This window comes from Cheilinus undulatus, linkage group 13, assembly GCF_018320785.1.
Source record: "Cheilinus undulatus linkage group 13, ASM1832078v1, whole genome shotgun sequence".
Lineage (NCBI taxonomy): Eukaryota > Metazoa > Chordata > Actinopteri > Labriformes > Labridae > Cheilinus > Cheilinus undulatus.
In genome coordinates, this window is record NC_054877.1 from 12,122,823 (window position 1) to 12,140,963 (window position 18,141).

The 18,141-nt window shown below is 39.8% G+C and overlaps 1 protein-coding gene across 12 annotated transcripts in view; it reads right to left on the minus strand.

Annotated features, from left to right (window-relative positions):
* The window catches only part of LOC121519743 (receptor-type tyrosine-protein phosphatase F), a 272,460-nt gene that overhangs the window by 91,575 nt on the left and 162,744 nt on the right, over positions 1-18,141 (minus strand). For all 12 annotated transcript variants that reach the window (XM_041802600.1, XM_041802610.1, XM_041802607.1 and 9 more), the window contains 4 exons: positions 8,886-9,155; positions 6,452-7,033; positions 5,110-5,243; positions 3,809-3,953 (listed from right to left, as the gene is read on the minus strand). In XM_041802600.1, coding sequence (XP_041658534.1) covers positions 3,809-3,953; positions 5,110-5,243; positions 6,452-7,033; positions 8,886-9,155 — 1,131 coding nt within the window. The remainder of the gene's footprint in view (positions 1-3,808; positions 3,954-5,109; positions 5,244-6,451; positions 7,034-8,885; positions 9,156-18,141) is intronic.

Here is an 18,141-nt window from a genome sequence, read left to right on the forward strand (position 1 = left end):
ACAGGGAACAATAACAACACTGAAAACAAACACAATAGCATTCATACATTACATGCATCTAACTCAATGCTGGACAAAAAGAACTTATTTCACTCTCCAAAAAAACAGGGGCCTCTTCAAAAGAGAATAAAATGAACCAAGGGAAATAAAACTCAAAGCAAGGTATTCCTACAAAGCATGGCAAAAATATTTATTTTTTAATAAGCAGAGCAGTGAACAGTTAGCAACAATATGAATCCAATAAACTAATGCCAGAACATGAAACTCCGTCTTTTCAAAACACCTCGGCTCGACAAAAGAGAGCTGAGCCTCATCAGGTGGTCCCTCAGGAGACTGGACGGAGAGCTACAAAGACCTGACAACACCACATGCATTATAAAAAGGTGGCGGAGCAAATCAAAACAATGCTTGATTTGCAGGGGAGACTGTGATATCGGGGCCCTGATGAAAATATGCTAGATCAAAGTCAAATTGGATGAGGGGAGGACAACACACCAGGAAACACATTCGCCTCTGAGGCAAAAAGGGCAAAGAGTGAGCTTAAAATAGAGAGAGTTGTTGATGGGAAAAATAAAATGCCCTCTCTACTGGTGCTTTTCACAATTTTAAAGCCTAGTATTTAAAGTCCCTGTAAAGTGAAATCTGCACCTTGTGTCTTAACACACTTAATATGTGGGAAAAACGTTTCTGTAAACGTGAAAAAACTGAGAATTATATGTGACTGAATTTTTGATGTAGACTGTTGGAAAGTTGTTAACCTCTTTCCTGGCTTGCTCCAATGATATAAAATCACAGAGCAGTTCTTCTCATACAGTTTTTTGTTAGCTGATGTCACTGCCTTCATTGAAAGTTAACATTCAGTCACATGCTGTGTTTTTGTTCATTGTGAGGTAAATTTCCCATATTTAACAGCCACAGTGGCCTATGGGCCATTGAAAGTATCATAGCAGAGAGATTTGAACTAGAAAATAGTAATTTTAATCCCCAACTTCTTTTTCTCCTCTGGCACAGAGCCAGGCAGCTGTACTCTGACCAGAAACTTTTTTTTTTTAAATTTGTGAGAAGTATGTTAAAGTTTGGCCTGGTATAACACATTGGCTTGTCATCAAACAAACCTAGAGTCAAGACTTTTTTTTTTACTACTTTATAGGGACTTTAATGATTAGGCATTTACATATCATGTACTTCAACATATATGATATAAGTTTAAGTCATAAAAGCAAAGTTTGACATTTTGACACCTTGCATTTGCATAGATTAACATCAATCGTTTACTGAGTGGGAGTCCTTTAAGCTAGGTTTGGACAAACCTCAATGCCTTCTGAAGACGATTTGATATCTGGTAGCTCAGAGGGCATAGGTGGGTGGTTTCAGATGCCTTTATCTGGATAAGCTTGGTCATGTGGATGCAGCATGTGCTGGCACACATTAAAGACTGTCCTGCCAACTGATAAATCTGTGGTTGTCCATCAGTAAACAATAAGCATGGCTTTATCTATGTCCATCCAGCCTTGATTTTAGTGATGGGAATTCCAGCTCTTTGTAGAGATCTGGATCTTTGGCTCAGGGAAGCAGATCTTTTGGCTCCCAGTTGCTATTTATTTGGAACCATTTTGGCTTATGTCTATCAAAACAACAAAAATGGAAAAAAGAAACCATCTCTTGTATAAAAGAGCCAGCTCTTAAAACCAGCTCATTCACAAACAAAAAATTATCACCTGCTTGTAGCTTAACTTAAACTGAGATATCATCAAGTCTTACAGCTATCTCAATTCTATCTATATGCCCTATTACAATGTTAATGCAATTGTTAAAGCAATCCAAGGTATAAAGGGCTCTTTGGGTTTCAGAACAGTTTCTGAATAGTCCCTGAAAAGTCTGTTTTTTTCTTGAAATATAATGATTCGTTTTGAGCTCTTTGATAAGCACATTAAAATAAATGTACCCATGACTCTGTGTCCAATTCTGTGTTTTTGTGTTGAAAATAACCTCTGGATTTTACTCCAAAAAAAATTACACCTTGAACTAATTTGCAACTCTCTCAGCTACTCTTGCTTAAATATTTATCCCCTTTTATGAAAGGTAATTGCTTTTTTACAGAATGTGAAGCCCTTGTTTGACCATTTATAAACGCCAAAAGATATATTTAAACAGCTATGTTTGTGTTCACTGCTCTGAATATTAAAAAAAAAAGCAGTAATACAAACGAAATGTTTAAATGTAGCACTAAAAATGTCACACTTTGCCACTGCTGTCTCACATCCTTCCTGAGCATGCTGCTCATTTCATGCACATCAACATCCCGGCCCATGAAATCCAAATTTTGCGTCCTTGTGTCTCCTGCTGACAGGAGCTGCAAGGACACACACTCATCACCACTCATGATCTTGTCTGACAGTTTTATATCTCTGTGTTTGTCAGAGCTATTGGCTCTTCAGTGATTTTCTCTGTCTGAACAGGGAAGGATTTCAAAAAGAGATCTTCATCACTTTGGTCTAGTTTATGCTTGCTTTTCTCGTTCAATCTTGCAGACATGGCGATCTTCAAACTGGCTGGAAAAATATTTAATTTGGAGCGTCACATTCCATCTGACACTGTTTTGGGGCTTTCTTGAAAGCATGTACCCATGAATTTTGTTAAAAAAAAAAAAAAAACTACTGGCTTGAGATTTGAATTGGCCAATGATTTGTAAAGCAAAATCCAACACTAATAAAAGCTGTGGAGATGTCCCAAGCCAAACCTAAGGATAGGTAGCAGGGTTGATCCTGGCTGGCTTTAAAAGCTCTGTATCCACTTATATAAACGGGACAAAGTCTGATCGTTCCTTTACCAAAGTCAACTTTGATTTCATCATGTTCTGCTGGAGCTGCAAAGCTGTTCTACAGCCAGGTTCTACAGTGCAGTTTTGCGGGAAATGCCAGTTGAAATTAGAGGGTTTGAATGTGATCAGCGGTGCGAGTGCACACGGTGCACACAAATCAGCTGTTACTAATTAGCGCTAATTGCAGGAGTAGCCTAACGCCCAGCTGATATTAAACTTGTCTTTTGGCAAGTTGGTGTGCTGTGAGCAAGCTCGTGTCGATACTCAAAGATCTTTTGTAAGGGAAGAAGCTCCACTCTGTATCACCTCTAAGGGCCAAATGAAATCACTAGAGCATCACGCCAGGCAATTTTTTAACCAGTTTAACTTAAAAATAGATACAATAAGGGATCACTTTAGAAAAGGTATCTGACTATATTGATTCAATTAAACTTGGTCATGCACAGCATTTGCACAAGGTATTACTGTACTGAAAATAAGCCTCCTGTTCGAGCTGGTACAAGCAAGTTGCCACCACAGCATAAAAAATCTGCAGTCAGCTGGCAGAGAGTGACATTTTGAGTGCTGGCACTGTAAAAGCACATAATGATGATTTGAGGCAAAAAAAAGGAAAAAAAAAACACAGCAGGGCTCACGAATGTGGGGAAAAGACACATTAAACATACCTTTGAAACACAGGGCCTGCCCTCAGATAGATGGACAGGAGGGTTAGTGTTGGTGACAGAGGGGAGGCGGTGGGAGCGTGAGGCTGACCGGGATGGCTGCACTGTCAGCACTTTATGTTGTGCAGAAATTGAGTTGACATTCAAGTCGCCACCGCTGTCTGATTTAAGCTCTATGAAACTTCAGTTTGTCCTGCCTAAACCTTAACCTGCCTTAGCTGGCTGTGGGCGACTCTTATTCCACAAAATCAGTCTGGTTAGTGGACAGAAAGCAGTTAAGACAGATAAAAGAGGCAGCACAAGAGAGTAGAAATTATGGACTTACTGGACTGGGCGGTGCGGGCCTCGATGGGCTGGGTGTAGACGCCTAAACCCATCTCAGAACGGGCTGCCAGCGAGAAGTAGTACACTGTGTTTGGCTTTAGACCAACCACAGCATAAGAGCCGGCTGGGTTAAAGGTCACATGTATCTGGAGGGAATCAGACATTGAGGAATTAAGCTCCAACTTTAATCCTAAAGCCGAGACTGCTGTCTTACTTTCCTGACATGCATTTAAAGTAGAGAACAACTTGGTCCAAAAAACTAGTTCAAAGCTGAGGCAGTGGTCCATGGGAGTTAAACAGAGTCATAACAGAGAGAGAAAGATAGATGACAACTTAGCTGTCTGTTACTACAGTGATTCTTGGTAAAATGCTGCAGAGATGACAAAATTGATGCTACAATACTGATTCAGCTGCACAATCTTATTCAGAGACATTGCATGATAGATAGATAGATAGATAGATAGATAGATAGATCTCTATTATCATATTATGTGTTTGTGTTGGAAAGTACCACATCGTCAATAATATCTTTAAGCGGTGGCTGCTGCAATTAAAAGGGAGTAAGCCAATTTATTGTTGCCAATATATTTGTGCAATTTAGAGAGTGTGCAAAAGTGAGCCTGTAGTTTTTACAAATTAAAGATGCTAAATTAACCAATATCATGAACCTTGTGTCCGTACAACCTACCCTGATTTGCTTGGTCACACTTTTCCCTTACAGAGGGAAATTTTCCTGCAGTTTACCTGTTAAGTTGAGGTTAGACTTGTAAGATTTTTTCATCTTAGGCAATGGTCACTATACCAGATTAGGCAGTCACAGAGTCATAAATTTGTGCCATGACTTAACAGATATGACAGAAGGAAGAGGGGTGCTGTTTGTTCACATCTGTGACTGCGTCTCATGCAGAGCTGTGTGCTCTTATAGATCAGCGTCACTGGTGTTACTGAAGAAACCAAACATGGTTGACATGTTTGTCCTGAAACCCTACGCCTTTTGGATCAAGCTATAAAACAAGCAGTCTGACTACAGCTCTAGGTGAGGGAACGGCTGCATTCACACATGCAGCTCACCTAGAATAATTTAGGAAATAATCATGACTTTTGCACAAATGTGAATATAGCTTATTTAAACAGATATTGGGATTGTTTTGCTTTTACTAGAATGGTATCAAAGTTTAAAAATCTGGACTTTGGCAACCCTTTTAGAGATACAAATATAGAGAAGTGGATAAGAAAGAGATAACCAAGAGAAAGAAATAGCAAAGTCATAAAGTAGTATTAACTCCTTGTTGTTGTTCTAACCTTGTTTTCTGACCCAGCCTCCCAGTACTGCAGCTCATACTTTGTGATGGGGTCCTGGACGGGCCACAGCCATGTTAGCATGATTTGGGTATCCAGCTCGGCTTCAGCCTCAAAGCTAGACGGCTGTGCAGGGACTGGGTACAGAGGGGAGAGAGGACAGAGGTTGAAAAATCAAAGGAACAAAGGTAGCAGATTAGTGTCACCTGCAATAATCACCTCACTTTAACCGACCAGGCATTTGCATGACAGAGACAGAGTTATACACAAATAGCCTTATTTAAAACAGTAGAGAACAAAAGCAGGGGACTTTTCACATCTGGAACACAATGACAGTCATTTAAACTGTCGTACAATTGAATTACATCCACACAAATTTATTCCTCATGTATATACAGTGCTTAACAAATTTATTAGACCACCACTCAAAGTAAGGTTTACGCCACAGCTGCCCTAAATTAACAGCATTGGTAAATAACAAAATCATTTTTAATGTTTCTGCAATGGTTAATACACCAATATGTAGAAGCTCTTTCACCCAAATGATATTTTTAATGCTAAAATAGAATTATTATTGTTATCCATGAATTTTCACTGATTTACAAAAAACTGAAAAAATAGTAAAGCACATTATTTCTTGATTAATATGTCAAATTATAGTTATTTACTTGTATCCCTGAACAGAAAAAATGAGTTTTAGTGGTTGAATGTTATGCTTGATTAATTTCTGACTTCTAAGAGAAGCCCAGTGAGCCGGCTCAAATTTGGGTATAAAAAGGTGAATTCAGTTTGAAATTCCTCATTCCTGTTCCAAATGGTAAAATGTGGAGAGCTCACTGAAAATGAAAGAGTCTGCATTAAAGCACTTCATCAAAATATTTATGTTTTCTCATTTTTATGACAGGTGGTCTAATAAATTTGTTAAGCACTGTAGATTTACATATTTTTTGCATATATTAAATATGTGAAAACAAATTTACTTTGTTTTCAGATTAATCTACTTGCTGTTTTTTAAGATGCAGTTTTCTAAGAATTAATAATTCCTCTAAATATTTTTTAATTCCAGACATGAGGACTGGCACTTGCTAAATATAAGTAACAAAAAATAAGAAAGTAGTCCTTATAAGGCATCATATTTGACATCGTACTTGCTTTAGTCTTGCTGCAGACTTTCAGGATACTTATTGTTTCTTTAAATCTGTATATCTTCACATGTGTAAAAATAAAACCAAACCTTTTTTCGAGCATTGGTTTTAAGCAGTGTAAGCAAATTTACACAATTAAAACCAGGGAAATTACTTTTTTTTTGATGAGTAAACACAGAAAACAGTAATTGGTTGCTCACCTCCCTGCTGGGTTTTGACTTGCAGGATGTCAGAAGGTGGCCCGTCACCTACAGAGGTGAAACCCAGCACCCTGAGGCTGTATGTGATGTCAGGAGTTAGTCCTGAGATGGTGGTCAGACTGCTGTCGTCTGTGTTGTGTTTCTGCCAGGCACTGAGTGGGGCTGTCAGATCCGAGCTGTAGTAGATGCGGTAGCCCCTGATTTGCCCATTTGGTTCCTCAGGCGGCTCCCATTGGACCAGCATTGTGCTGGCACTCAACATGCGTGCTTGGACGTGTAGAGGTGGTGAGGACGGGGCTTGCTCACCTGTGCGGGTCTCAACAGGGTCGCTTGGTGGCCCACGGCCAATGTTGTTGACAGCCATGACTCGAAATTCGTACTCCGAGTACGGGCTAAGTCCACCGATGCTGTAACGTGTGGTTGCCACACCCTCCACCTCCTGGAAGCCGTTGTCCGAGGACTTGGCTCTGTACTGGATCATGTAGTAGGACACAGGCTCTGGGTTTCCAGAGTCCCAGGTGAGAGTCACACTAGTGGCTGTAGTCTCAGTCACAATGAGAGAGGTAGGGGGCTTTGGCAAGGCTGAGGAAGGAAAGGAAAGCTATTAGTTTTGATATCAAGAATGGACCCTCAGGACTTGAGGGTAATTTGAGAAAAATTGGACATCTGACACATATTATAGTGTGATTCTGAAATTATAGTCACAATACAACCGAAATCTGCTCTCTTAGAGAAAAGACATGACTGGCCATGTAATTCTCCATTCTGTAACTCATAGCAATGAAATGATTGTTTCATAAGCTAATCCTTATAGTGCTGTCGGCAGCCAATATCCCAAAAGGAATATAAAAGCTAGACTGAAATCCCAATTTTGTGCTTTATAAACGGCCTGGCCATTACTGACAAAACATGAAAATTGCAAGAGTGATTCCCGTTGTGAGTTTATGACAAAAACAAACAACACAGAGGGTCTTCATTATGTCGTCTTTGAGGAAGGGGGGCTGTTTTTCTTTGGTCTTTCTAAATGACTGTGACATTCTGAGTATCGATCAGTTGAGTGAAAAGAGGGATCAATACAGACAACAACTGATAAGAGAGGCTGCAATGGGTAGACAACACACTCTCATAGTACAGGTGGGTAGAGCTGCATCCACACAAACACTTCACACATTCATACAGGGAAAATATGCTGACAGAAAGACGCACACGCTCCCTGACATCAGTGCTCATTAGGCCAACATGTGCCTATCACATCATGAAGTCTCTGGGTAGAGGATGCCTCTGGCAGTGAAACAGACATAATCCCTAGAGTGGGGTTTTGTCACTTCTGATACCCATGTCCCTCAATGGGAGAGTGGGGTGTTGCAGCCTAAACACCTGACAAATCCGGTTGCCACCTGAATACTGAAGTCATCCATCACACACTGCTGAGGGTGAAACAAGCTATAGGTCTAAGATGATGTGGCTGACAGTGACTACATGGGTGCAGTTGGGAGGAATGCACAGCCGCATAAAACAACAGGGGTGTTATAATGACTAAAACAAACTGCAGAGGGATGCATTGTGTGTTTTGGCAAGGCGAACTGAAACATTATTTAAGGGAGTGGCATTTGTAGGCGTGCAAAAACAACTGAAAAGGAAGGTTGACCTCATTTGAAACCTGCATCAAATTAAAAAGAAAGGATGGTGAGTGAAAACAACCAACCTTCACGCAGATCTATTTGAGGATGAAATGTTTTGATGGAGGTGAGCAATGGAGGGAAAGGATACAAAGTGGAGAGGAAACAATACAGTGGAACAGAACAGTGTTCCCACACACAGAGAAGGTTAGTGACATGAGGCAGGTTAGAAAAGATTAGCTAGGAAACTGCAAACAGCAGTAATCTCGTAGCCTTTTCACACATGCAGAAAATTCCTGAAAAATAATACAATTCTGCATTTGTAAACATTAAGTTCTGAGTTTTTAACCCAAACTTATCTTGGCTTTCCAAGTCAGAGTCCTGGTGAAATCTATGCAAAAAGTTGAAGTGACTTCTTTAGGCAATATTCAGGAAAAACTCCTAAATTGTCCTGCAACTGTTGTGCAACCTGCAATTATCTTGTAGTCTTTTCACACGTGCAGGAAGGGCCTAAAAAATCCTGAAAATTTTGCATTGACATGCATGTGTGAACATTAGGTTCTGAGTTTTTCACCTCAACTTATTTTGCCTTTACCAGTCAGAGCCCTAGTAAAATTTCTGCAAGATTCTGGGATGGCTGTGGCAGGCAACATTTAGGGAAATTCCCTGGAATACCCTGCTACTGCTGTGGAAAGAGCACAGCTCCTTGACTTTTTCAGGAATTCATGAATGAGAAAAGACTTTGGATTGACTACCACAAACAGCAGAGTTTATGCACAAACACCCAAAACAAAGTCAAATACAACATCTCTCACCTTTAACCGTGACCTGAGCGGTGGCTTCAATCATGCCGAGAGAGGAAATGGCAACGCAGGTGTAGTTTGTTGACTCGCGGATGTTGGTGACCTCCAGCACGTTGCGTCCCAGTGGCATCTCTTCCTCCTTGGTGAGCTCCACCAGACCCATGGTCCACTTGACATAGGGCATTGGTGAGCCCACTGCAACACATGTGAGGTTGACGCTGCCGCCTGGCATCACCTCCTGGTTGGTGGGTGGAATGGAGAATCTGGGCGGGACTCTTCGCACTAGAAAGAAGCAGAGGAAAAATAGTGAACAGGTTGGATAAATTCAGTGAATATGATGTTTTCTTCTTATTTAATGGATGGTCCTGTCCCATACAACAACACAAGGCTAAAAGCTAACACAGAAAAGCAAATAAAATGGAGAGTTGATCGCTTTTGTCCGAATGTGCAGGCGAGCACAATGGGAATAATAGGACTGTCACAAGATGGCTCTGGAAATTCATAAGAAAACTTTGAGGGGGTGTTTTATCCTCTTGCCTACAAAAGGGAATATAATAAAAAAAATAGCCCAGTTTTGCTCAGGACTTTGTCTGGCCCTCTTTTGTCAAAGTGTCAAATGGCAGTGAGAGTTGCATCATTGAGGGTCCCTGTGGAGATGGCATTGTTTGATTTGTCCTCCCGCTCCCTCTCTCCCTGGCTTCTTCTGCTCGGCCTGTCTTTCTCTCTCCCTCTCTCTTTCTCTCTCTTTGTGCAGTTCTGATATGCAGATAGGCTGACATTAAAAAGGGGTTCCCATGGAGACAAGAAGGGCCCGTTGACGTCGCCAGGGACAAGGCAAACACCGATGCAGAGCCTCAATGCAACGCTGAATAGCTGGCCCAGAATAAACAGGCAACCAACATAGGACTTGTTTGCTGTTTAAATATAGATACATGAGAAATGCCTGCCATATTTGCACACTTCAGATCTTTTCTGGCAACTTTGGCAACCATAACAAACTCATCTGCCTGTCATGGTGCTTGTCAGTGCTATGTGAACATCCCATCAGTGCCAGACCTGATAAATTCATGACTGCTGTAGTGTATGCTACACTAAGGAAGAAGGAGCTCCTGTTTCTCTGAGGAGAAAGCAAGGCCAAGTCAAACATTTAGCGTCCTATTAATGACCCACCATTGCTATCACACTTCTGCAAGTCGTCTGTATTCAAAACTCTCTGGCATGAAACTATCCCTGCACAATTTATCCAGCTTGTTCCCCCTAATGCGCTACAACATCTCCCTAGAAAAAAAAAGCCCTTGACTGTAATTGCTCTTTTGCGCCGGTCTCCATGAAAATGGATTTTCAAATGTGAGCCTCCCTCCACCTTCCCTTTCTCCCACCCATCACCCCTCCCTCCCCAATCTAATTTGAACCAGAACGTTGTTACCATACAGCCATACTTGTTATTCCCCTCATTATATGGTGAAATGGAAAAAACACATACAAAAAACACCATTTGAGATTCCAGTCAGGAAAAGGCTGGTTCTCCAGACCACACCATAATAAGGGGGAACTGGTTCACACTCATCTGAATGATCCCAAAATAAATGAGGTGCTTTAAACAGACCTGCTGCTGTTTTCTATTATCAATACAATCATGTGGGCTTAAACTATGGGGCTCAGAAAACACAGCCAGGCAGGTCTAAGCCACAAACAAGAGAGTCTGAAATTTTGAGCTTATTTCACAAACAAATCAACCAGTTCTTTAGATGTAAAATTAACTTTTTCATTAGGATTATGGCAACCAAATATCAAAGTAGAACATGGACTTTTGTATAGGAAAATGTAAGGACAGGTAGTAAAAAGAAGTTTACAAAACAACCTGGTGTACTGAAGGGGAAATGGGTCGGACATTACAATACTGGGTAATCGGATGTTTTCATGCAGGGGCAGGGAACATTTATTGACAGACCAAGAAGACTAACATAAGCCATGACATGTGCTTTGAAGGTTCACAGGAAAATGGCTGATTTTTGACGCAAGCACAGGACAGTCCAAGCAGTGTTGCCAGCCTGGGAACAGGACAGGGATGACATTCTCAAGCAGAGCATGCATGGTCTTTAGGAAAGACATGGGATGGAATCACAAGCATGAGCACACTGATAGAAGAGGGAAAAGGAAGACCTTGATCAAATTTTCCTGTTAATGACTTAACATCTGATTTCAAGCATGGCTAATGCACAACAGACTTTCCTTTCAGTATTTTGAGAAAAAAAAAATCGTTCTGCTTATGTTGACGGCCACCTGTGTCTTCTAACACAACTGTTACATTCTCCTGCTGCAGCTATTTTTCACAACATATGCTTATGAAAGAGAGAAACCTGAGAGAAGCAGCCCTAATGTAAAACCATTAGGCTCAAAGTATCTGTTATTCTTTCATGATGCCATAGACTAAACAGTGCTAAGAGCAGTCAGTCAATGGGGGCTGTGTATATTGAACACTTAATGTTGTGAATAATTCATGTCGTGCGGTTAAGTTTGGAGAGGTGCTGTGGAACAAAATGACTAGAGGGCAGGTAATTGTTATCGATTCCCCCGAAGCCTCTCTCCTGTTGAGAGCGGCTTGGAGAGACGGGCTCCGGGACTCTATCAAAACCACAAAATAAGCCCTGTCTCCACTCTGCCTGCCCGCTTGCTGGATACCTATAAATTTAACTGCCTTGACAAAGTGCCCAAGGATAGCAGAACCTGTTCAGTCAATCAATATTTGAGCACGCTGGCATGGAGTCAGCGGGCTCCCAGGCTTCCTGGCAGCAGTGCTGGGCAACCATGATGGCTGATCATCCCCCTGTCAGCACACTGCCAGCTCATTCTTAAATATTCCATAGGTCAGCGCTTTGTGCAAAAATGTTTTGTGGTTGAGATAAGAGTGGGGATTAATCAAAAGACATGTGCTATCTGTTAAACTAGGGGTGGGAATGGCAAGGTAACTTATAACTGGATAGGATACCATATCATAGGATACATTACTTTATGATACCATTACAGAGTAGGATAGGATAGGATAGGATAGGATAGGATAGGATAGGATAGGATAGGATAGGATAGGATAGGATAGGACAGGACAGGACAGGACAGGACAGGACAGGATACGATTGGGTCAGATCTGATCGGATCGGATAGGACAGGATAGGATGGGATAGGATAGGAAAGGAAAGGACAAGATTGGATAGGAAAGAATAGAATACGATCAGATTGGATAGGACAGAACAAGATAGGATAGGATAGGATGGCATAGGGCACTGTAAGCTAAAGTACAGCTACAGCTTGATTTGATGTATTGATATATATTTGATATGACAGGATACAACACAACACGATAGGATACAAAAATATACAATATAAAAAGATACACTAGGGTATAATACTTGGTCCACAACAACATAAGAATCATGATAGAGAAAATCTGTGATAATTAATATATTGCAAGAAAATTGTATCCCTCAGCTAATCTGCTAAACTGAAGATAATATAACCCACCTTTGAAGTCAAAGTTAAGGTTTAATGTATGCATTCACTACAACTTCATGTCAGTTTTCCCTCCTTTCATGCTTAATCCATTCACTTCTTTTCACAGTTTTCTACTGTAGATTTCTTCTTCTTCTTCTTGTTAACTTCATTTGTCAACTTCTTCTGTGGAGTCCTGAAGTAGTGACATAACATGTCAAATTGCAAAGGAAATCTGTTTAGGGTACCAAATTACCTATTTTGTCACCAGGGAATTAAAAATGTGCATCCCATGAGCCAGGACAATGATATATTGCTGTCACAATATGTTGTCCAATACTTTTTTCAGACAGTAGCAGAGACATTTCTTATCAGCTCTAAAAAACAGACTTATCCTCTAAGTCTGTGGCTGAAGGGGAAAATCTACAGATTTTTAGTTCTTGCTTTAATTTTTTTAATGATTAGCTGCTGCACTATTAATGAAGTTAAATTAGTGTGTTGTTATGTTGAAAATCTTTAGAATCATCTTCTTTCCTCAACTGAAAGGCCTCCTGCTGCAACAACACATGAATTCAGGGAGAGTGTTTGCCTTCCTATGAAGCAAACATGTGCCTATTACATCGCTCAGTCTCTGGATTGCCTACAGCAGTGAAACAGACAAAATCCCCCTGAGAATGGCTTTGTCAGTTCAGATAGTCCCACGGTGGGAGAGCGGGGTGTTTCTGCCTAAATACCTGACATATCTGACTGCAACCTGACTACAGAAGTCATCCATCACATACATTTGATGGGCATACAGAGGCAGATGGAAAATCGAAGGGTGAAAGGAGCTATAGGTTTAAGCCGATGTGGTTGACAGAGACTATATAGGTACATGTGGGAGGAATGCACAGCTACAAAACACAATAACAACCAAATCATGACTTAAACAAACTGTACAGGCTCTTTGTGTGTTTTGGCACTGCTACCGAAATGTGGTTTAGAAGGCATGCAAACACTATTAAGGGATTCATGCAGACATCACATTTACACTAATGGATAAAAGGGCAGTATCATAAGTATTCAGGGTTTTGGGGACTGGGTATCTGTGTTCTCATTAAAGGGACTGGAAAGGGTGTTCGACCTCATTTGGAACCTGGACCGAACTGCAAAGGGAGGATTAAAAGTGAAAATAACCAACCTTCACGCTGATCTGTTTGAGGATGAAGTGATTTGATGAAGGTGAGCGATGGGATGAAGAGATACAAAGTGGAGAGGAAACAACACAGTGAAACAGAACAGTGTTTTTGTAGACACAGTGAAGGTTAGTGATATGACACAGAGAGGCAAAAGTAATGCATACATACAGTCTCAGGGAGGGAAACTCAACCAAACCTAAGATTGAGTATTTTCTTCCATTCTTAAATAGTATATCATACTAAGCACTGCAATTATTCAAACACTCTGACTCTAAATTGTCAAGGCTTGAGTGAGGAGTTTTAACTGGTTATCAGGCTAACTTTAATTAATTCTGATGCCTTTAAATGACCTAGCAAGATACTGAGACTAAACTTATGTCTATTAAGTGATTTTTCATGCCAAAAAACTACTGCTGGGTAGGTTTTGGATAACACCACATGTGCTGAAACAGTCTTTTTTTCCATTTTCCACCATAAAGACTCTTGATTTTTTTTTTTTGCTAGAATTACTACTAACACATATATGGGATGAATCAGCCAAGATATAAGAGGTACTGAGGGTGGAAAAATTGACATAAACCAAAAGCTCCTCAAAAGAGCTTTAATTTAACTCAAATAAAATGTGAATATTTGATATTTACAAATTTGTTTTCAAAGTCGCATTTACAGCAAAAATCACAGCAGGTGTATTGATCTGATAGACTAATCAGGCATTAATGATATTATCACCCATTCCTTGAGCTATGATTCAAAGGTCAATATAAATCGCCAGTGGGCAACTGGTGACCTAGGAGCCACATGCCCAATTAATGTGGCCCACAAGTCAATTCCAAGCATCAATACACAGGATTTGTGCTATAATATAATGTGAACACAAATCTAGCACTTTACATCTTTTCTGGGGGAAAAAATGCCCCCTTTATTTGCATTGCAATAAGAGTCTACCAAAGTAACAATATACACAAACACTGGCACTAACAACTAACTACTGTTAGAATAGAGCCGAGGATGTGTCACTGATAAATTCAACCTGCCACAGTGGCTAGTGGGAGTCACTGCAACACCTGTAATGGCCGAAATCCACCTGGTTTGCAGGTGTTAATATCAAGCCCTGTCTGTATATTTCAACCATGAAGAAATATGAAAAAATTAACATGAAAGCATTGAAAATAGAATGTTCCAATAGTTGTCTTTGATTATTACTATAACTTTAGTATCTTTTGTTAGAAATTAGTGCTTTAACTGATTGTGATTGTTTCATAAAATTGAATGTAATTGTGTTAGTAAACGTATTTGTTGATCAAAATAGGTATCTGAGTAAAATATACCAAATTCATCAGTATATTCTATGTTTGTTGCATTTAAAAAATAGCTTAAATTGGCTTGAATTCTGTTTAGTTCATTAAATTAAAAAGTTGTGTTTGCATTTGAGTTTAAAAATCTGAATGTTGGTAAATAAATTCTGATGAACGTTATAAATGTTCTCCTTTGGTATACTAAAAGCAATGATTTAGGATGCACAATACCGAATTTTTCTAGTATCTGATATGCCAATATTTACAAATTAAGTTTTAGCTTATATCGATTAGGATATTTAAATGTAGTTCAGACCTAAAACTCTAGTCCTAAAACACAAAATCTAAAATTTAAGAATGTACAAATGAATACATATCAGTCTCTAAAACACACTTTAAAGTGTAAGGAATGATGATGAATAAATTAAAAGACTTCAGCTGATGTTGGTCTGTTGGCCCAGCCTAAAGCTCCACTAACTACTTAGTTCATATAGCCAATATTTATAGCTGATTAAGGCAGATTTTTACAGCCAAAATTTTTGGAAATGTTCATATCATTCAATATCAATAAATCACTTTTTATGCTAACCTCTGCCAATATCGCTATCGTGTTAATAATACTGTACATCCTTAGTGATTAGTGTTGTTAAATTGAGAGTATTCTACCATTTCTATGAATTTGGCTCTTTGGCAGTGTGGATTAAATTAATATGACCCTCTCTATATGTTTCATTTTTTAAGTTTCCCTCCCTGACAACCAGACGGACACACATAGAACAGCATGGAGATATTTTGGTTAAAGAAAAGCCCGGCTGCAGCACTTCATCCTCTGACATATTGACATGTCACATGGATATATGAAGCAGTGCCAACAGACAGAAGCTGACATCCCTCCTCCGTTGTGGGATAAGCGCTTGACAAATGAACGCTCATGCACAATCACAGGATGCTTGTGAGTCTGCCCACGTTGATGGAGTCCTCCTTTACAGAGGGGGGGTCACCAAGAGCGACCTGCAGCACACCTGCACACCTACAGACACCCACACTGTCTTAATGGATGAGAAGTGGAAGGACATAAATAGATACGCGGACATGAAGGGACAAACAATCCATGAGCGGACCCTTCCCCCCTTTAACAAACTCCCCTCCTCCTTCAGTCTCATCCTCTCTCCCCCTCCCACACAGAAATATGAGACCATCATTCTCTGGTGGCTCTAAAATGTCAAGACAAGGGTGGTGCTGGTGGTGCTGGCAGCCTGTTTGTGTACCTGCAGACAGGAATGAGATCAGGTAGCGCCGGGGAGTGGAAAAAAAACAGAAACACAGACACCAAACACCAACCCATAACAAATGTTTTTAATGCAAGTTTGACAGTGTAGTGTGTGGGCGGGTGTTAGAAGGGTTTTTATAGAGAAAAATATCATCATTCTGTTTCAAATGGTTATCTTTTATATGTCACCTTCAAGTAGTTCTAACTTTATGACATTTCAAGCCTACAAATTACTGTTCTAGCTCGAGGGGATGATGTTTGGGATGATTCTGAGAAGGTGGTGATTACATAAAGTGATAGTTTTTTATAATTTATTTAAAAGTTTTAATAAAATATTGAAACATTGTACTTTTTAGCATGTCATTATAGCTCACGAGGCATTAAAATAGTGGAATTATTACTTTTTTTGTTCACAGGCCATTTAAGGTTTCTTTTTTTGCCTGAAGTTTGGAATCAGAGTTTTTTTCCCACCTTCTGCTTAACATTGACACTTTAAATGTAACAGTTGTCAAATAACCTGTTTGCCTCCAGAGCTTGTTATGTTTACAGGTTTCATGGCAGATGTTGTAAGCCCCTAAATCTCCCCTCTGGTGTTTCAGAATAAAAAAACACAACACATAACAACAGGAAAGGAAAGGGAGGCATGTCAGAGGCCACTTGTCTTGAGCCCCTCATGTTTTAAACCCAATCAAGCAGCCTGGTGATAGCACAGCCCCCAGGTCGCGTCTCCTCATTCTCGCAGCGGTAACAAAGACGGAGTGAAAACATAGCAGGAGCCTTTGTTCTCCATTCCAGACTAGTACACTTTTAAAAGGTTACGGTTGGTTTGATTTCTATCTCTCCACTGGTGAGGTGAGGCTGGCGGAAAAGCCGGTGTTGGGGCCATCGGGTTGACAGCTACCTGGGTGGTGTTACAGACTAGCTGGGCCTGGGGGCCTCGCTGGCGCCAAGCCACACAACCACTGTAATTACCTCTGAGGGGGGAGAAAAAGGGCTGCGTTTGCACCTGTGACAGACATGCCCTGATTAATAGACGAGACTTACATCCCTTTCTTGCCTTTGCTGTTTGGCTGACTATCCCATCCTGTCAAGATTTAAGATCTAAACCTTCTGAAGCCTGCAGTGTTTTATCTTTAAATTTAATGCCTCCATGTTCCTTTGAGATTATTTTACTTCTGCTTCCTCTGATCCAAGAGGAGGGTCTGTCTGTTGGAAAAACATTTTTTTCATAATTTTTTCCAAGGAAAAATACTTCTGTTAGGGATGTCAGAGTCATGCATAAATCACAATGCAAATAAGGCCCATAATTAATGCATTAATGCTTTTAAATCATATTAATCACATGTTTTTTTTTGTGTCTCTTTCAGCATAGACTAGTTAAGCCACTGCAGCCACAGGCAAACAAAAAGGCTCTCCTATGAATGCCTCATTTCACTTTAATAAACCTCTCAGACAGCTCTGATAACCAGTCAAAAGAAATATGAATATGAACACAAAATTAAATACTATTTTCCTTAAACCATTTTATCTCATTTTTGATGTGTAGAAGTTCATTTTTTTACATCTAAGTTCATGTCTTTACCTTTGTTTTACCAGAAGTTCTTTTTTGTTTCCCCAAACAAAAGCCCGTTTGCCCTTTGAACCCTTAGCAGTACAAAATAAGAAACTGAAAGATATATGATTTATTAAAAGAGCTGTCTGTTTACAATAAGTATAAGGCATCTTGTAAAATTAAACATTTCACTCAAATACTATTCCCTTCTGCAGCTAAGATCATGTCTTCACCCTCATTTTACCAGAAGTTCTTGTTTTTATGCCTAAAATAAAAACATGTTTGTGTTCAAAAAGAAAATTAGGAACCTTAAATAGTACAAAACAGGCAAATAAAGATATCTGACGGGTCAACAGAGCTATGTGTTGATGAGGCAAAAGTATTACACATTTGTAAAATCAGAAATTTCAACTTAATACCATTCACTTTAGCTGTATTCTTTCAATTTTGATGTGTAAAAGTTCATTTTTCCATTCCTAAATTCATG